The sequence below is a fragment of the Lithobates pipiens genome, unplaced genomic scaffold (genome assembly GCF_037356315.1).
Source record: "Lithobates pipiens isolate NorthernLeopardFrog02 unplaced genomic scaffold, aLitPip1_a1.2 Scaffold_1, whole genome shotgun sequence".
Taxonomy (NCBI): domain Eukaryota; kingdom Metazoa; phylum Chordata; class Amphibia; order Anura; family Ranidae; genus Lithobates; species Lithobates pipiens.
Window position 1 is genome coordinate 232,700,756 of NW_027507685.1, and position 18,120 is coordinate 232,718,875.

At 44.0% G+C, this 18,120-nt stretch overlaps 1 protein-coding gene across 1 annotated transcript in view; it reads right to left on the reverse strand.

Annotated features, from left to right (window-relative positions):
• LOC143984603 (HLA class II histocompatibility antigen, DM beta chain-like) overlaps positions 1–2,815 on the reverse strand; it is a 60,671-nt gene extending 57,856 nt beyond the window's left edge. Inside the window, exon 1 of the mRNA XM_077484650.1 lies at positions 2,647–2,815. Within this exon, the coding sequence (XP_077340776.1) occupies positions 2,647–2,815 (169 nt within the window). The remainder of the gene's footprint in view (positions 1–2,646) is intronic.
• Positions 2,816–18,120: the final 15,305 nt, after the last annotated feature.

Genomic DNA, 18,120 nt, shown 5'->3' on the forward strand with positions numbered 1-18,120 from the left:
TCTGCCGCAATGTTGCAGTCCCGCCATTACTAGTAAAAAAAAATAAAAAATATTAATAATAAAAATGCCATAAATCTATCCACCATTTTGTAGATGCTATAACATATCGGCCTAAACTGATGATGACATTTTTTTTGGGGGGGGGGGGGGGGGGGGGATATTTATTATAGCAAAAAGTATAAAATATTTTTTTTTTCCAAAATTGTCGCTCTTTTTGTGTTTATAGCGCAAAAAATAAAAACTGCAGAGGTGATCAAATACTGCCAAAAGAAAGCTCTATGTGGGGATAAAAGAGATGCCAACTTTGTTTGGGTACAGCATCGCACGACCACGCAATTGTCAGTTAAAGCGGCGCAGTGCTGTATAGCAAAAAATGACCTGGTCATTAATGGGGAAAATCTTCTGGTTTGTAAGTGGTTAAAGAGGAACTGCAGTCTGCTCACATAATTTGGAATAAAAACATCTTTGCCATTCTGAAGCTTCCCTCCAACCACTTTGCATATTATTTTATATATACTGTGATTTTGTACTTGTCAAATATGCTGCAGAAATCTCCTTCCACTGAGTCTGGCAGCATCCATTTTAACTGTGGGCAGCTGAAGCTGCTGCCTGTTCACTTCCTGAATTTACACGGACACACAGAGGCACACCTCCAGCTCTGTAGCTCTCATTGGCCCTCTTATGACTCATCCCCCCTCCCTTCCTGGCAAACTTTCACGAGAGAGAGAGAGCTGTGCATGTCGTCATAAGCCTAGGTTTTTTACCAGACAATAAACAGGAAGTGGGCTGTATAAGGGATTTACTGGCAGAAAAAAAAAAATGTTTTACTATCCAAAGTTAAAACAACAAGGGCAGAAGATTTAATAGTTGGAAAGATGAAAAAAATGACTGAAGAGCTGCTTTAGGACCACCCCACACAAATATATACTGTGGCAGGGCGGCCCTCCTGCGCAAAATCACATACCTGTATGCGATTTCATGCACAGGGTCTAGAGCGGGCGCCGCCGGTCTGCCTAGGGTTGCCACCTTTTCATCAAGCCAAACCTGAACACTTTAGCGGTGTACAACAATTTTGTTTTTTCAATTTACACTACAGGGTTGTAAAAGACCTGGGACACCTTTGGGTGCCCTAAAAAAGAGTAGCGTCTCGTGAGGAACAGTAGGTGTGGCCAAATGGTGTTAATAATGGGAGAAGCTTAGTTAAATCAAACAAGGTCAGTCTGTCCCCCAGTACAGTGCCCCTAGGTCAGTCTGTACCCCAGTACAGTCCCCCTAGGTCAGTCTGTCCCCCAGTACAGTCCCCCTAGGTCAGTCTGTACCCCAGTACAGTCCCCCTAGGTCAGTCTGCCCCCCAGTACAGTCCCCCTAGGTCAGTCTGTACCTCAGTACAGTCCCTCTAGGTCAGTCTGTCTCCCAGTACAGTCCCCCTAGGTCAGTCTGTACCCCAGTACAGTCCCCCTAGGTCAGTCTGTCCCCCAGTTCAGTCCCCCTAGGTCAGTCTGTACCCCAGTACAGTCCCCCTAGGTCAGTCTTTCCTCCAGTATAATCCCTCTTTAGTCAGCCTGTCCCCCAGCATAACCCCCCCCCCCAGATCAGCCTGTTCCCCACTATAATAGCTCCCCCCACCAAAATAATTAAAAGTACTGAAAACTGAGGAGAGGGGAGAGGGGGATAAGAAGTTTGGTTCTGCAGGGCTTTTACTGATAGGTCCGAGTTTCGGATAGCTCATGCTCTCAGCATAGAGCCCCAGCACACTATAGACGCAAATGTGCAGCAGTTGCGTGTTAAGCCAACTTTTTCTATTGCATTACAGTGGTGGGAAGAGGTTAACTAGAATCAGCAACAACAATAATCAGGGACACAGGCAGGGGCGGATTGACAACTCATGGGGCAATAGGAGATTATGGGGCCCCCAGGCAATCAGAGATTATGGGGCCACACAGTATACACAAACATACACACACACAGTATACAATCACACAGTATACACAGACATGTTTCTATTGGCTGAGAAGGTACTGGAGAGGTGGGGCAGCTATAATCTCTGGATTTTTAGACTAAAAGGATCTCGGTAAGGGACATTTCAGAGACAGATGTAAAAAAACCCACAAATTTTTACATACTGTCCCTGGTTTTACTGAGGCTGGCAACCCTGATGGGGCCCCCTAGTGGCACAGGGCCCTCGGGCAGTGCCCGAGTGGCCCAATGGTCAGTCTGCCCCTGGACACAGGCACACACCTCCCAACTTTTTGAGATGGGAACGAGGGACACCTATTAGGAAAAGTATGTAAGCATAGGCCACGCCCCCTTAAAGGGGAATTATACAAAAAAAAACGATTAGTTAAACCCACAAGTGCTTTTGTTTTACCATTACTATTCCTTTATATTGGCTTCTGACATTTACAAATGCAGCAATTTAGAAATCAGATGAAATGTTTAGCGCTGGGAAACACTTTTTGAAAGATAAAAGGTATACATCTATAGAGATCAGAGGGAGTTTGTTCCAAATCAGGGACAGTGACTCGAAATCAGGGACAGTTGGGAGCTATCCAGGTCATTTACAAAGCAGAATTAAGTAGAAAATTCACATTCTTCATAAGCTATTCCTCCTACACAGATGGTAATATAGATAAATAAATACGTTACCTGATCCGGAGGGCCATAGCGAGCCGTATATTAGCAGCAGTGCGGTAAAAGCGACGTTCATCTCTGCAGAGTCGTCTGATCCAGTCCTCGGGGTGAACTGAAACCCAGAAGTTTGATTCTCAGTCTTGAACTCTGCAGCCAATGGAAAATCAGGAAGCGATGGCGTCATCTGTTACTAGGTAGAGGCTTGCTCCTACCGGTAGGGGATTTTTGTTTTAAGATGTCACAATTATAGGTTACAAACCAGAGGTGTGTTCAGGGAGTTTTTTATATTTATACATTAGCTGTAAAGGCCTGTGTATTTATTTGCATGCACAGCATTTGTCTACGTATACACTGATCAGCCGTAACTTTAACCACTTCAGCCCCGGAAGATTTTACCCCCTTTTTTTGTGATTCGGCACTGCAATGCTTTAAATGACAATTACGCAGTTGTGCGACGCTGTACCCAAATAAAATTGATGCCCTTTTTTCCCCACAAATAGAGCTTTCTTTTGGTGGTATTTGATTTGATTTTTTTGCGCTATAAACAAAAAAGTGACAATTTAAAAAAAAACACAATATTTTGCTATAATAAATATCCCAATTAAAAAAAATAAAATAAAAATTCTTCATCGGTTTAGGCCGATATGTATTCTTCTACATATTTTTGGTAAAAAAAAAAAAAATCGTATTAAGCATTAATTGATTGGTTTGCGCAAAAGTTATAGCGTCTACAAAATAGGGGATAGATTTAAGGCATTTTTATTACTTTATTTTTTTTTTACTAGTAATGGCAATGATCTGCGATTTTTAGTGGTACTGCAACATTGCGGTGGACACATCGGACACTTTTTTGGGACCATTGACATTTATACAGCGATCAGTGCTAAAAATAGCCACTGATTACTGTATAGATGTCACTGGCAGGGAAGGGGTTAGCACTAGGGGGAGATCAAGGGGTTAAATAGGTTCCCTATGTGTGTTTCTAACTGTGGGGGGGAATGTGGCTGACTAGAAGAGAGAGAGGAGAAGACAGATTGCTGTTCGTACTTAGGAACACACAATGTGTCTCCTGTCCCCTGTTTTTTCGGGAGCACTGATTTTTTTTAATGCTAAAAGTGAAATAAAAATGAAATATTCCTTTAAATATGGTGCCTGGTGGGCGTCCTTAGTATGCCTGCAAAGTGGTGCATTTTCCCCATGTTTAGAACAAAACCACAGCAAAATGACATTTCTAAAGGAAAAATTGTCATTTAAAACTGATCGCAGCTGTAATGAATTGTCAGGTCTCGGCAATATAGATAAATCTCATTGAAAAAAAACGTCAAAAACCCTGAACCAACATTTTTAAAAAAATTGCGTGGGGGTCCCCTAAAATCCATACCAGGCCCTTCAGATCTGATATGGAGATTAAGGGGAACCCTGCTCCAAACTTTTAAAAAATGGCATAGGGGTCCCCCTCAAAATCCATACCAGACCCTTATCCGAGCATGTAACCTGGCCGGCCGCAGGAAAAGAGGGGGGACGAGAGAGCGCCCTCTCCTGAACCGTACCAGGCCACATGTCCTCAACATGAGAAGGGGGCTTTGAAGCCTGACCCCAAAGCACTTTGTGCCCATGTTTATGTGGACAAGAGCCTCATCCCCACAACCCTTGCCCGGTGGTTGTGGGGGTCTGCAGGTGGGGGGCTTATCAGAATAAGGAAGTCCCCTTTGACAAGGGGACCCCTAGATCGTGGCCTCCCTCCTGTGTGAATTGGTATTGGGGCACATCGTACCCCTACCATTTCACAAAAAAAGTATCAGAAATGGTAAAAAAAGACAAGAGACAGCTTGGGACAAGTCCTTTATTTAAAAAAAAAATAAAAAATGTCTTGCGACATGCATGTCTTGCATTTATCTTGCTCTATCCCGCCACCGATGAGCCAAAGAAAAAAAAAAGCTGCAACCGATCAGCCTCCATGGGGGGCTTCCCTGTGGCGTTAGAAGGGGTGGGGTCACCCGTTTACATCACTGGGTGGCCCTGCCCTCAGTTATATAAGAACTGTCACAGAGACACACATCAGTCGGCGATTTCAAATGATTTAACCACTTAAGCCCCAGACAATTCGGCACTGCGTCGCTTTAACTGACAATTGCGCGGTCATGAGACGTGGCTCCCAAACAAAATTGGCGTCCTTTTTTTCCCACAAATAGAGCTTTTTTTTGGTGGTATTTTTATTTTTTGTGCTATAAACAAAAATAGAATGACAATTTTGAAAAAAATTCAATATTTTTTACTTTTTGCTATAATAAATATCCCCCAAAAATATATAAAAAAATGTTTTTTTTCCTCAGTTTAGGCCGATATGTATTCTACATATTTTTGGAAAAAAAAAATCGCAATAAGCATTTATTGATTGGTTTGCACAAAAGTTATAGCGTCTACAATATAGGGGATTGTTTTATGGCATTTTTATTAATAATTTTTTTTTTTACTAGTAATAGCGGCGATTTTTATTGTGACTGCAACATTATGGCGGACACGTCGGACAATTTTGACACATTTTTTAGACCATTGGGAGTAATACAGCGATCAGTGTGATTAAAAATGCATTGACTACTGTAAAAAATTCACTGGCAGTAAAGGGGTTAACACTAGGGGGCAGTGTAGGGGTTAAGTGTGACCTAATGTGTTTTTTTTTTACTGTAGAGGGGCGTGGCTTGGTGTGTGACATCACTGATTGTCTTTCCCTATGACAGGGAACAGACGATCAGTGACAAGCTCACTAGGAAGCACGGGAAGAGGTTTGTTTATACAGACATCTCCTCATTCTTCAGCTCTGTGACCCAATCGCGGGACACCGGCGGCGATCGGGTCCACGAGTCCCACAGCCACGGTCTCAGAGCTCAGGACCGGGCCACGAGTGCACCGGCGGTGGCGCCTGCACATTCTGCCGATGTATATCGGCGTGAGGCGGTCCTTAAGTGGTTAAAAAAAGTGGTTTCAAAAAAGTGTCAAAAGTGATCTGTCTGCCGCAATGTTGCAGTCCCGCCATTACTAGTAAAAAAAAATAAAAAATATTAATAATAAAAATGCCATAAATCTATCCACCATTTTGTAGATGCTATAACATATCGGCCTAAACTGATGATGACATTTTTTTGGGGGGGGGGGGGGGGGGGGGATATTTATTATAGCAAAAAGTATAAAATATTTTTTTTTTCCAAAATTGTCGCTCTTTTTGTGTTTATAGCGCAAAAAATAAAAACTGCAGAGGTGATCAAATACTGCCAAAAGAAAGCTCTATGTGGGGATAAAAGAGATGCCAACTTTGTTTGGGTACAGCATCGCACGACCACGCAATTGTCAGTTAAAGCGGCGCAGTGCTGTATAGCAAAAAATGACCTGGTCATTAATGGGGAAAATCTTCTGGTTTGTAAGTGGTTAAAGAGGAACTGCAGTCTGCTCACATAATTTGGAATAAAAACATCTTTGCCATTCTGAAGCTTCCCTCCAACCACTTTGCATATTATTTTATATATACTGTGATTTTGTACTTGTCAAATATGCTGCAGAAATCTCCTTCCACTGAGTCTGGCAGCATCCATTTTAACTGTGGGCAGCTGAAGCTGCTGCCTGTTCACTTCCTGAATTTACACGGACACACAGAGGCACACCTCCAGCTCTGTAGCTCTCATTGGCCCTCTTATGACTCATCCCCCCTCCCTTCCTGGCAAACTTTCACGAGAGAGAGAGAGCTGTGCATGTCGTCATAAGCCTAGGTTTTTTACCAGACAATAAACAGGAAGTGGGCTGTATAAGGGATTTACTGGCAGAAAAAAAAAAATGTTTTACTATCCAAAGTTAAAACAACAAGGGCAGAAGATTTAATAGTTGGAAAGATGAAAAAAATGACTGAAGAGCTGCTTTAGGACCACCCCACACAAATATATACTGTGGCAGGGCGGCCCTCCTGCGCAAAATCACATACCTGTATGCGATTTCATGCACAGGGTCTAGAGCGGGCGCCGCCGGTCTGCCTAGGGTTGCCACCTTTTCATCAAGCCAAACCTGAACACTTTAGCGGTGTACAACAATTTTGTTTTTTCAATTTACACTACAGGGTTGTAAAAGACCTGGGACACCTTTGGGTGCCCTAAAAAAGAGTAGCGTCTCGTGAGGAACAGTAGGTGTGGCCAAATGGTGTTAATAATGGGAGAAGCTTAGTTAAATCAAACAAGGTCAGTCTGTCCCCCAGTACAGTGCCCCTAGGTCAGTCTGTACCCCAGTACAGTCCCCCTAGGTCAGTCTGTCCCCCAGTACAGTCCCCCTAGGTCAGTCTGTACCCCAGTACAGTCCCCCTAGGTCAGTCTGCCCCCCAGTACAGTCCCCCTAGGTCAGTCTGTACCTCAGTACAGTCCCTCTAGGTCAGTCTGTCTCCCAGTACAGTCCCCCTAGGTCAGTCTGTACCCCAGTACAGTCCCCCTAGGTCAGTCTGTCCCCCAGTTCAGTCCCCCTAGGTCAGTCTGTACCCCAGTACAGTCCCCCTAGGTCAGTCTTTCCTCCAGTATAATCCCTCTTTAGTCAGCCTGTCCCCCAGCATAACCCCCCCCCCCAGATCAGCCTGTTCCCCACTATAATAGCTCCCCCCACCAAAATAATTAAAAGTACTGAAAACTGAGGAGAGGGGAGAGGGGGATAAGAAGTTTGGTTCTGCAGGGCTTTTACTGATAGGTCCGAGTTTCGGATAGCTCATGCTCTCAGCATAGAGCCCCAGCACACTATAGACGCAAATGTGCAGCAGTTGCGTGTTAAGCCAACTTTTTCTATTGCATTACAGTGGTGGGAAGAGGTTAACTAGAATCAGCAACAACAATAATCAGGGACACAGGCAGGGGCGGATTGACAACTCATGGGGCAATAGGAGATTATGGGGCCCCCAGGCAATCAGAGATTATGGGGCCACACAGTATACACAAACATACACACACACAGTATACAATCACACAGTATACACAGACATGTTTCTATTGGCTGAGAAGGTACTGGAGAGGTGGGGCAGCTATAATCTCTGGATTTTTAGACTAAAAGGATCTCGGTAAGGGACATTTCAGAGACAGATGTAAAAAAACCCACAAATTTTTACATACTGTCCCTGGTTTTACTGAGGCTGGCAACCCTGATGGGGCCCCCTAGTGGCACAGGGCCCTCGGGCAGTGCCCGAGTGGCCCAATGGTCAGTCTGCCCCTGGACACAGGCACACACCTCCCAACTTTTTGAGATGGGAACGAGGGACACCTATTAGGAAAAGTATGTAAGCATAGGCCACGCCCCCTTAAAGGGGAATTATACAAAAAAAAACGATTAGTTAAACCCACAAGTGCTTTTGTTTTACCATTACTATTCCTTTATATTGGCTTCTGACATTTACAAATGCAGCAATTTAGAAATCAGATGAAATGTTTAGCGCTGGGAAACACTTTTTGAAAGATAAAAGGTATACATCTATAGAGATCAGAGGGAGTTTGTTCCAAATCAGGGACAGTGACTCGAAATCAGGGACAGTTGGGAGCTATCCAGGTCATTTACAAAGCAGAATTAAGTAGAAAATTCACATTCTTCATAAGCTATTCCTCCTACACAGATGGTAATATAGATAAATAAATACGTTACCTGATCCGGAGGGCCATAGCGAGCCGTATATTAGCAGCAGTGCGGTAAAAGCGACGTTCATCTCTGCAGAGTCGTCTGATCCAGTCCTCGGGGTGAACTGAAACCCAGAAGTTTGATTCTCAGTCTTGAACTCTGCAGCCAATGGAAAATCAGGAAGCGATGGCGTCATCTGTTACTAGGTAGAGGCTTGCTCCTACCGGTAGGGGATTTTTGTTTTAAGATGTCACAATTATAGGTTACAAACCAGAGGTGTGTTCAGGGAGTTTTTTATATTTATACATTAGCTGTAAAGGCCTGTGTATTTATTTGCATGGACGGCATTTGTCTACGTATACACTGATCAGCCGTAACTTTAACCACTTCAGCCCCGGAAGATTTTACCCCCTTTTTTTGTGATTCGGCACTGCAATGCTTTAAATGACAATTACGCAGTTGTGCGACGCTGTACCCAAATAAAATTGATGCCCTTTTTTCCCCACAAATAGAGCTTTCTTTTGGTGGTATTTGATTTGATTTTTTTGCGCTATAAACAAAAAAGTGACAATTTAAAAAAAAACACAATATTTTGCTATAATAAATATCCCAATTAAAAAAAATAAAATAAAAATTCTTCATCGGTTTAGGCCGATATGTATTCTTCTACATATTTTTGGTAAAAAAAAAAAAAATCGTATTAAGCATTAATTGATTGGTTTGCGCAAAAGTTATAGCGTCTACAAAATAGGGGATAGATTTAAGGCATTTTTATTACTTTATTTTTTTTTTACTAGTAATGGCAATGATCTGCGATTTTTAGTGGTACTGCAACATTGCGGTGGACACATCGGACACTTTTTTGGGACCATTGACATTTATACAGCGATCAGTGCTAAAAATAGCCACTGATTACTGTATAGATGTCACTGGCAGGGAAGGGGTTAGCACTAGGGGGAGATCAAGGGGTTAAATAGGTTCCCTATGTGTGTTTCTAACTGTGGGGGGGAATGTGGCTGACTAGAAGAGAGAGAGGAGAAGACAGATTGCTGTTCGTACTTAGGAACACACAATGTGTCTCCTGTCCCCTGTTTACACACACAGATCCAGGTCCCGCTTGGTCACAAGCAATCACGGGTGCCCGGCACTCATCGTGCCCACCGGGCACGCGCATCCGCAGGCACGATGACCGCCGGGCAAGCGCCTGAACAGCCACTATGATCATTCTTATGGTTTAGGGCAGGGATATGCAATTAGCGGACATCTAGCTGTTGCAGAACTACAAGTCCCATGAGGCATTGCAAGACTCTGACAGCGAACATGCATGACACCCAGAGGCAGAGGCATGATGGGACTTGTAGTTTTGCAACAGCTAGAGGTCCGCTAATTTCATATCCCTGGTGTAGAGAACCGCCGGCGCAAAGAGAAGATATCTGAAGTATGTCTGTAGCTGTAGGCATCATTCACATATCCCTGCTCAAACCCGACGATGTCATAGGACATAAGGGGGGTGGGAAGCGCTTAAAGTTGTATTAAACCATCAGCGTTTGTTAGCTTAACACAATAGCACAATAAAATAAAATTTTTCCAGTAAACTATTTGTTAAAATTCTTATACCATCACATGCAGTTTCAATTTTTTAGTGCTGCTGGCTCCTGCTCTCTCAATGCTGCTTCCCTGAACTTCTAACCTTCACAGGAATGAGTTAAACAGGGGACAGCCTCAATTTAGTCTGCTAGCTGGGAGGAGGGAAGAACAGAAACAATCAATGCCCCCCCCCCCCCCCCCCCCCGCTGAGACCACCACCTGTGGTGAGGGAATTCCACATCCTTGCCGCTCTTACAGTAAAGAACCCTCTACGTAGTTTAAGGTTAAACCTCTTTTCTTCTAATTTTAATGAGTGGCCACGAGTCTTGTTAAACTCCCTTCTGCAAAAAAGTTTTATCCCTATTGTGGGGTCACCAGTACGGTATTTGTATATTGAATTCATATCCCCTCTCAGGCGTCTCTTCTCCAGAGAGAATAAGTTCAGTGCTCGCAACCTTTTCTCATAACTAATATCCTACAGACACTTTATTAGCTTTGTTTCCCTTCTTTGTACTCGTTCCATTTCCAGTACATCCTTTCTGAGGACTGGTGCCCAGAACTGGACAGCATACTCCAGGTGCGGCCAGACCAGAGTCTTGTAGAGCGGGAGAATTATCATTTTATCTCTGGAGTTGATCCCCTTTTTAATGCATGCCAATATTCTGTTTGCTTTGTTAGCAGCAGCTTGGCATTGCATGTCATTGCTGAGCCTATCATCTACTAGGACCCCCAGGTCCTTTTCCATCCTAGATCCCCCCAGAGGTTCTCCCCCCAGTGTATAGATTTCATTCATGTTTTTGCCACCCAAATGCATTATATTACATTTTTCTACATTGAACCTCATTTGCCATGTAGTTGCCCCACCCTATTAATGTGTTCAGATCTTTGTGCAAGGTTTCTCCATCCTGAGGAGAAGTTATTGCCCTGCTTAGCTTAGTATCGTCCGCAAATACAGAGATTGAACTGTTTACCCCATCCTCCAGGCCGTCTATGAATAAATTAAATTGGATTGGTCCCAGCACAGAACCCTGGGGGACCCAACTACCCACCCCCGACCATTCCGAGTACTCCCCATTTATCACCACCCTCTGAACCCGCCCTTGTAGCCAGTTTTCATTAGACATGTGCGATTAGTTTCATACAAATCTCAAATTCGTACGAATTTCCCTAATTTTGTACGTTCAGGAGGATCCGAAATACGAATTGCCATGCGTCCGAATTTTGTACGAAATAAGAACTTGTGTTTACGACTCCCCAGGAGGAAGTCAGCACAGCACAGGGATGGTGGGAGCCCCTCATCTAACGAAAATTCGTATTTCGGATCGGAAAATCTTCAACGGAATTTCGTATTTCGGATAAAAACCAAACTTCCATCAGTATCGACTGTCATATTGAGGTATATTTTTGCCTTTAAATTCATCGTAAAGAACGTTCGTACAAGTTAATGAACCTAACGACAATTCGTATTTCGTACGAATTGAAATTGAATTTCGGACATGAAATACGAAGTACGAATTAATTTTAATACAAACCGTAACGGAACAGAACGAAACAAATTTATTGACGGTGCCCATGTCTAGTTTTCAATCCATGTACTCACCCTATGGTCCATGCCAACGGACCTTATTTTGTACAGTAAACATTTATGGGGAACTGTGTCCAATGCTTTTGCAAAATCCAGATAAACCACGTCTACGGGCCTTCCTTTATCTAGATGACAACTCACCTCCTCATAGAAGGTTAATGGATTGGTTTGGCAAGAATGACACTTCATGAATCCATGTGGATCACTGCTAATGATACCGTTCTCATTACTAAAATCTTGTATATAGTTACTTATCATCCCCTCCAAGAGTTTACATACTATTGATGTTAGACTAACTGGTCTGTAATTCCCACGGATGTATTTTGGGCCCTTTTTAAATATTGGTGCTACATTGACTTTTCTCCAATCAGCTGGTACCATTCCAGTCAGTAGACTGTCAGTAAAAATTAGGAACAATGGTCTGGCAACTACTTGACTTAGTTCCTTAAGTACCCTCGGGTGAAAGCCATCTGGACTGGTGATTTATTAATGTTAATTTTCCCAAGTCTATTTTTAATTCTGTCCTCTGTTAACCATGGAGGTGCTTCCTGTGATGTGTCATGAGGATAAACACTGCAGTTTTGGTTACTGAAGCCTCCCGATTCCCTTGTAAAGACTGAGGAGAAGAATAAATTCAATACCTTTGCTATTTCCCCATCCTTTGTAACCAGATATCCTTCTTCATTCTTTATGGGGCCAATATGGTCTGTCCTCCTTTTTTTACTGTTTACATACTTAAAGAATTTCTTGCGATTTTTTTTTTTTTTTTTGCTCTCCTCCGCTATGTGTCTGTCATGTTCTATCTTAGCTTTCCTTATTGCACCCTTATATTTCTTGTTGCATTCTTTATAGAGTCTGAATGTTGATGATGATCCCTCAACCTAGTATTTTTTTAATGCGTTCTCCTATGCTTTTATATGCATTTTTACATTGGAGTTAAGCCATCCAGGACTTTTGTTAGCTCTTTTAAATGTATTACCCAATGGGATGCATTGGCTAATCCCCTTATTTAATATGCTCTTAAAGCAAATCCATCTCTCCTCCATGTTCTTTGTTCCTAAGATTTTATCCCAATTTATGCCTTCTAGCAAGGTTCGTAGTTTAGGGAAGTTGGCGCTTTTGAAATTCAGTGTCTTTATATTCCCCTTATGTTTATTATTTGTGTGATTTATACTGAAGCCAATTGACCTGTGATCGCTGTTACCTAAATTGCCCCGTATTTCCACATACGTGATCAGGTCTGTATCATTGGTAATCAGTAGATCCAGTAACGCTTTATTTCTAGTTGGTGCATCTACCACTTAACCCATAAAATTGTCCTGCAAGACATTTAGGAACTGACGAGCCTTAGATGAATGCGCGGTTCCCTCCTCCCAGTCTATATCTGGATAATTAAAATCCCCCATTATGATAACACTTCCCATCCTTGCTGATCGTCTCCCCCTCCTCCCTCAGGTTAGGGGGCCTATAGCATACTCCCAGTATTATTCTCCCCTTAGCTTCATCCCTTTGAAGCTCTACCCATAAGGATTCCACCTCCTCCCTAGCTCCCTTTGTGATGTCATCTCTCACATTCACTTGTACATTATTCTTGATATATAGGCATACCCCTCCCCCTTTTTTACCCTCTCTATCCTTGTGATAAAGGGTATACCCTTGAATGTTTGCCAGCCAATCATGAGAGCTGTTGAACCGGGTCTCTGAAATTCCCACAAAATCCAAATCCTCCTCGTACAACAGTATCTCTAGTTCACCCATCTTATCCGCCAGGCTCCTGGCATTGGTGAACATGCCACGTAATTTAGACCAGTCGCATATTATCCTCTTATTGGGTGTTCCGAGATTGCAACTAGGACTTGCTACTATACTTACCTTGGGTTTATGTGCTTTGGTCAGCCTACCACTAATGCCCCCAATACTCCCCTCTGGAATATGTTCTGTGCTGACTATCTCTACCTCTGGGTCCTCCCCCCATTGCAGGTTCAAGTCATAAGGACAGCACAGTGGCTAAGTGGTTGCACTTCCACCTAGCAGCACTGGAGTTGTCGGTTTGAATCCCGACTAGGAGTTTGTATGTTCTCCCTGTGCCTGTGTGGGTTTTCTTCCACACTACAAAGACATGCTGATAGGTTAATTATCTCCTGTATAGATTGGCCCCAGTATGAATGTGAGTAAGAGACTTTAGATTGTAAGCTCCTTGAAGACGGGTACGTACTGTATGTAGGGCTCAAATTTACAGTGCTATATAAGTACCTGTGGTAAATAATGTATTACCATGCACACGTATACGTACATTCTGGAAGATGTACAGTGCTCAGCATAAATGAACACACCTACAAAATAGTATTTTTCCTAACAAATTCATTCAAGACCATGTTGCAAAAATGAATACACCCCATGAAAGTCTAAGGTCCCTTTCATGCGATCGGCCTGTCCATTTTTCAGGTAGAACCGAGTGGGCCACCCATTGACTTCTATGGGGAGGCGGATATTAGCGGAGATGTGTCCGTTGACACCTGCCTGTCATCCGATCCAACAAGATCCATTTAAAACAGACAGATGGCGATACGTTCGCCATCTGTCCAGAGGTTGGGATCGGATGGGATCAGATGAAAATGTGATAGGCTGTCTGTTTTCATCTGATCTTCCCATAGAGAACAGCAGGGCTCTGACAGGTCTGATGAGCTAGTGGTGTCTGTCCAACGGATCCGCCCCGCGTGAAAGGGGCCTTAGGAGCAAAGCTAAATTTTAGACAACAAAATCTTAATTAAAGCGGAGTTCCACCCAAAAGTGGAACTTCTGCTTTAAGCACTCCTCGCCCCCTTACATGCCACATTTAGCATGTCATTTTTTGGGGGGGAGTTGGTACCTAGCTTTGACAGGTACCCAGCTCCCACTTCCTGCTCTCGTCGCCACTCCTCCTGTCCCTCTAGGCGACTCCTCCTCTCCCCTAGGCAACCACTCTCTCCACCTAGGTGACTCCTCCTCTCCCCCATGCGACTCCTCCTCTCCCCCTAGGTGACTCCTCCTCTCCCCCTAGGTGACTCTTCCTCTCCCCCATAGATGAATCACTCTCCCCCTAGACGACTCCTCCTCTCCCTCTAGATGACTCCTCCTCTCCCTCTAGGTGACTCCTCCTCTCCTCCTAGGTTACTCCCCCTCTCCCCCTAGGTGACTCCTCTTCTCCCTCTAGGTGACTCCTCCTCTCCTCCTAGGTTACTCCTCCTCTCCCCCTTGGCGACTCCTTCTCTCCCCCTTGGCTACTCCTCCTCTCCCCCTAGGCGACTCCTCTTCCCCCTTAGGTTACTCCTTCTCTCCCTCTAGGTGACTCTTCCTCTCCCTCTAGGCGACTCCTCCTCTCCCCCTAGTCGACTCCTCCTCACCCTCTAGGTGACTCGTCTTCTCCCTATAGATGACTCCTCCTCCCTCTAGGCGACTTCTCCTCTCCCCCTAGGTTACTCCTCCTCTCCCCCAGGCGACTCCTCCTCTCCCCCTAGGCGACTCCTCTTCCCCCTTAGGTTACCCCCCTCTCCCCCTAGGTGACTCCTCCTCTCCTAGCCATTCAGAACTGGGGCTGTCACAGCCGGGTGCCTACACTTGCAATGCTGACACTGTGAGAGGTGGGGGAGAGGAGCGAGGGTTCGGGCACCCACATCGCTGGACCACGGGACAGGTGAGTGTCTGTTTATTAACCACTTCACCCCCGGACCATTTTGCTGGCCAAAGACCAGACCACTTTTTGCGATTCGGCACTGCGTTGCTTTAACTGACAATTGCGCGGTCATGTGGCATGACTCCCAAACAAACTTGACGTGCTTTTTTTCCCACAAATAGAGCTTTCTTTTGGTGGTATTTGATCACCCCTGCAGTTTTTATTTTTTGCGCTATAAACAAAAACAGAGCGACAATTTTGAAAAAACACATTATTTTTTTACTTTTTGTTATAATAAATATCCCCCAAAAATATATAAAAGTTTAGGCTGATACGTATTCTTCTACATATTTTTGGTAAAAAAAAATCGCAATAAGCGATTATTGATTGGTTTGCGCAAAAGTTATAGCGTTTACAAAATAGGGGATAGTTTTATGGCATTTTTATTAATAATTTTTTTTTTTTACTAGTAATGGTGGCGATCAGCGATTTTTATTGTGGCTGCGACATTATGGCGGACACATTGGACATTTTTGGCACATTTTTGGGACCATTGTCATTTATACAGCGATCACTGCTATACAAATGCACTGATTCCTGTGTAAATGACACTGGCAGTGAAGGGGTTAACCAGTGGGTGGCAGTGTAAGGGTTAAGTGTTCCTAGGGGTGTGCTACTAACTGTGGGGGGCTGGGCTTTCTTTTAGTGAACACTGATCTCTGCTCCAATCACATGGAGCAGAGATGAGCGTCACTTGTTGCTTGTCAGAATGTTTACAACGGCATCTCCCAGTTCAGCCGCCCCGTGAGACGATCGTGGGTATGCCCGCGGCGATTGAGTCCGCAGGACCCGCGACTGGACTCATGGGGGTCCCGACCGGCACGCGAGCTCACTGGCGGCGGCACGCGAGCGATGGTATGGAGGCATTTAAGATTGGACGTACCTGTACGCCAATATACCTGCCCGTGCCATTCTGCCGACGTCGTTGTGCACTGGTTGGGAAGTGGTTAAAGAGGTTGTAAACCTAAAAAAAAACAAAAAAAAATGCAAGACAAAGGCATAATGAGGCATTGCATACTAGCTCATTATGAAATTCTTACCTTAGAATCATCCCCTGCAGTGCCACCCGCACTCCGCTCCCAGGGCCAACATCTTTCACTGGAGTTACTTCCGAGTTCACGGGCTTGGTTGGTTGGGACCTGAAGAAACAACACCAGCGGGCCCTTTCTTCAGTGCGCATGCGCTGATGATGTCGGTAGCTGCGTATATAATGAATGTCTCCTAAACTGTGCAAGTTTAGGAGATATTTACAGTACCTACAGGTAAGCCTTATTACCTGGGGTGGCACAGTGGTGTAGTGGTTAGCACTTAGCACTCTCACCTAGTAGTAAGAAGTGTCACTGGTTCAAATCCCAACCACGACACTACCTGCCTGGAGTTTGCATGTTCTCCCTGTGCCTTCATGGGTTTCCTCTGGGTACTCTGGTTTCCTCCCACACTCCAAAGACATGCAGGTAGGTTAATTGGCTTCTGTTGAAAATTGGCCCTAGTATATGAATGGGGACCTTGGATTGTGGGCTCCTTGAGGGTAGGGACCAATGTGAGCATGTAATGTACAGAGATAGGGACAATTGTAGACACTCAGATTGAACTGGATGGACTGGTGTCTGTATTCAACCTTACTAACTATGTAACTATATATTATAGGTTTACCTGTAAGTACAAGTGGTGCAACAGAGTTTACAATCACTTTAAATAACTAGTGATAGCGGGTTAAGACCTTATTTACAAAGGAGGAAGTGAGTCCTGTATTTTCGTAGCAGATGGCTCTTTACTTCCTCTTGTGTAATGATATCACAAGTTATAATCGGAGTGGGGGGGAAATTAAGGATCTAAACCAACTGTTCAAAAACAATTAGTAAACTCTTATATGGTGACATTAAATGGTAGACTGCCAAAGGGATCTAGGCGTTGTCTGTCAACAGAATATGGACTGCCAGTTTACTAACCAGCTTTATATTAAAAAAGGAATATGTCAGCGCAGAGTGGTACTGCGGACATACAAAAGATATACAGTGCCTTGCAAATGTATTCACCCCCCTTTGGCATTTTTCATGTTTTGTTGCCTCACAACCTGAAATTAACATGAATTGTTTGAGGATTTGCTCAGGATTTGATCATTTAATTTACAGAACATGCCCACAACTTTGAAGATTTATTTATTTTTCATTGTGAAGCAAACAACATATAGGACAAAATAACAGAAAAAGTCAATGTGCATAACTATTCACCCCCCTAAAGTCATTACTTTGTAGTGCCACCTTTTGTGGCTATCACAGCTCCAAATCACTTTGGATAAGTCTCTATGAGCTTGCCACATCTTACCACTGGGATTTTTGCCCATTCCTCCTTACAAAACTGCTCCAGCTCTTCAAGTTGCATGGTTTGTGCCTGTGAACAGCAATCTTTAAGTCTGACCACAAATTTTCTACTGAATTGAGGTCTGGGCTCTGACTAGGCCATTCCAACACATTTACATGTTTCCCCTTAAACCACTCAAGTGTTGCTTTAGCAGTGTGTTTGGGGTCATTGTCCGGCTGGAAGGTGAACCTCCATCCCAGCCTTAAATCTCACACAGAGTAGTACAGGTTTTGCTCAAGAATATCCCTGCATTTAGCACCATCCATCTTTCCCTCAACTCTGACCAGTTTCCCAGTCCCGACTGCTGAAAAACATCCCCACAGCATCATGTTTCACGGTGGGGATGGTGTTCTTTGGGTGATGTGATGTGTTGGGGTTGCGCCAGACATAGCGTTTTCTTTGATGGTTGAAAAGTTCAATTTTAGTCTCATCAGACCAGAGCACCTTCCTCCATATATTTGGGATTCTCCCACATGCCTTTTTGCAAACTCAAAACATGCCATTTTGTTTTTTGCTCAAAGTAATTGCTTTCTTCTGGCCACTCTGCCATAAAGCCCAACTCTATGGAGCGTACGGCTTATTGTCCTCCTATGTACAGATACTCCGGTCTCTGCTCTGG